The sequence below is a fragment of the Solanum verrucosum genome, unplaced genomic scaffold, assembly GCF_900185275.1.
Source record: "Solanum verrucosum unplaced genomic scaffold, falcon-dt-bn FXZP01000218.1, whole genome shotgun sequence".
Classification (NCBI taxonomy): domain Eukaryota; kingdom Viridiplantae; phylum Streptophyta; class Magnoliopsida; order Solanales; family Solanaceae; genus Solanum; species Solanum verrucosum.
Genome location: NW_026020464.1, coordinates 728,853 through 731,071, shown reverse-complemented (window position 1 = coordinate 731,071; position 2,219 = coordinate 728,853). Strand labels below are relative to the sequence as shown.

At 29.6% G+C, this 2,219-nt stretch overlaps 1 protein-coding gene across 1 annotated transcript; it reads right to left on the bottom strand.

The window, feature by feature from the left end:
• Window positions 1-921: 921 nt before the first annotated feature.
• Window positions 922-2,007, bottom strand: LOC125808860 (putative F-box protein At1g32420). Its single transcript, XM_049488522.1, has one exon. It carries the CDS (start codon window positions 2,005-2,007, stop codon window positions 922-924), a length of 1,086 nt encoding a protein of 361 aa, XP_049344479.1.
• Between the last annotated feature and the right edge of the window lie 212 nt (window positions 2,008-2,219).

Genomic DNA, 2,219 nt, shown 5'->3' with positions numbered 1-2,219 from the left:
ATGATTTTAAAAATCTTTTCAAAGCAACAGATAAATAAGAATACTACACATATCATGTTGTAATTTTTCAAAATATTTTGATTAGACAAATTAAAAGGTTAGATCACAAATATTTTTCACAATTATGAGACTGAAGACAAAAAATGTTTAGACTTTGACTTTTTCCTTATTTTTTTTTTTTACTCAATAGAGTTCTGAATCTTTTTCATTATGTTTTGTCTTCCACTTTTATTATATAGTTTTTAATAAGATTATTAAATATTAGTTTTCAATAGTACTTTATCTTATGCAATTTTCTATCATGATTTATGAACGATTGGTTTGAAGCGATCCTATATTTTGTAGTGATGCATATTCAATAATATAAATATTGATTCTCTGTTCAAGAAAAATGTGACGAATTCTGAATATTTGTTAAGGGGGGCTTGAAACATAAAAAGTATAGTTCTTAGGATTTAAACTTGCAATCTTAAGGTGAATTTTGAACTCACTAAACCACTGAGTCGACGACCCTCTAGTCTTGTAATGAGGAGATTCAAAATCTATATATACACATTTAAAAACATATATCTTATATATACAATATAATTTTTTGCCGAGAGGATTCGGGTGAATACCCTGACGCCCCTCCTAGATTCGACTCATTCTTACATTTTCAATCCGTTTCAAAACCATGGAGAACTATAACATCCAATAGAGTTTCAACCCGTTTCAAAGCCATGGAGAGCTATCATATTCAACGGAGAAATAATAGATAGTAACAACATCAAATCAGTCGTTATATCTAATAAATTTAACCATCAAAACAAATAATACGATTCGATATAATAGGTCGCAATCATGCAAACAAGCTGTAACTATATATAATATATAACTTATATTATAACAAGGAAACCATAGCATAAAATTAAAATAGGAAGATTACAAGTCCAAATGTCTTAAAATTCTTAAACTTGGTGATGAGAATACACTTTCTGCAAAACAAAAAACATTGTAAATACAACCCTTTCCTGGTAACTGCTGAATTTTCAAATATTTCCAACTATTTTTCCTAATATCATAAATATATAATGCCGAAAAATACGATTCTGACACGATAAATACAATCTCTCCATCACAAGAATTGCAAATTTCTTTACTAGTATAATAACCCAACTCAACTTCTTGAGTAAAGCGAATGATATGTCTCCTCCATCGAGAATTTCTTAAAATCCACAAATTCTCTTCACCAAACAACTTTGAATTGTTCACGACTCCTAATTTTCCCTTCACTTCTATCAGATTGTAATCCCCGAAATTATTAGAACCAAAATTCTTCCATAATTTGATAATTCTAAACTTTTCGCCTTTAACATCGAATGCAACAATAGCCTTATTAATCTTGTAATCCAGCATATAGATAACTCCGTTGACACAAACTCTTCGATTAAAAGAGGGGATAAAATCAACCGTACTTTCAATCTCTCTCCATTCTTCGTCTATACTTAATGTGAATACCCAATTTTTTGTGGGCCTACTTCCTCTCTTAAATTCTTGTGTCATCAATACTTTATATTTTTTTTCTTCGGGTTCATAACCTAATGAATAATTATACATTAAAGGATCAATTGTGCTTCCACATCTTCTTAGATTGGGAAGACGTATTACTTCTCTTGTACTCGGATTCCAAATTCTAGGGGTTTCCACATTATCTTTCCACATGCAAAATAAACCATTAGCATACATTACATAATCATAACGATTATTAGGGTTCCATTTATAGTTTTTTCCATCTTCGTTTCGCTCAATTGTGTAAAAACCTTCTATTTTTCGTAATAGGAATTTTGTTCCACCATCACGAATCATAGAACGACGGTGATGAATATCTACGAATTCTGATTCCAACATAAGAGAATAGATTTTTTTCGAAACGCACCTGAATTGCACCAACGACTTGACAGGAAGCCATGAAAATATTTCGAAAATTATTTCTTCGGGAAAAATAGGATTTCTTGTATTAGGTTTCATCGCGTATGAGTAGAAGGAGGCTGAATTAGTAATAAATTAAACAAACCTGTGTCAATTAAAATACCCTTAACCAATTTGAAAAATATTTCTGAGTAGCAATTAATGTTTAACCAATTTTTTTTTTTAAAAATGTTTCTCACTTTATTAAATAAAAGGGATATTAATTTGCATAAATCAATCCTTTTTTATTTGGTAATTAAGTTTATTATTTG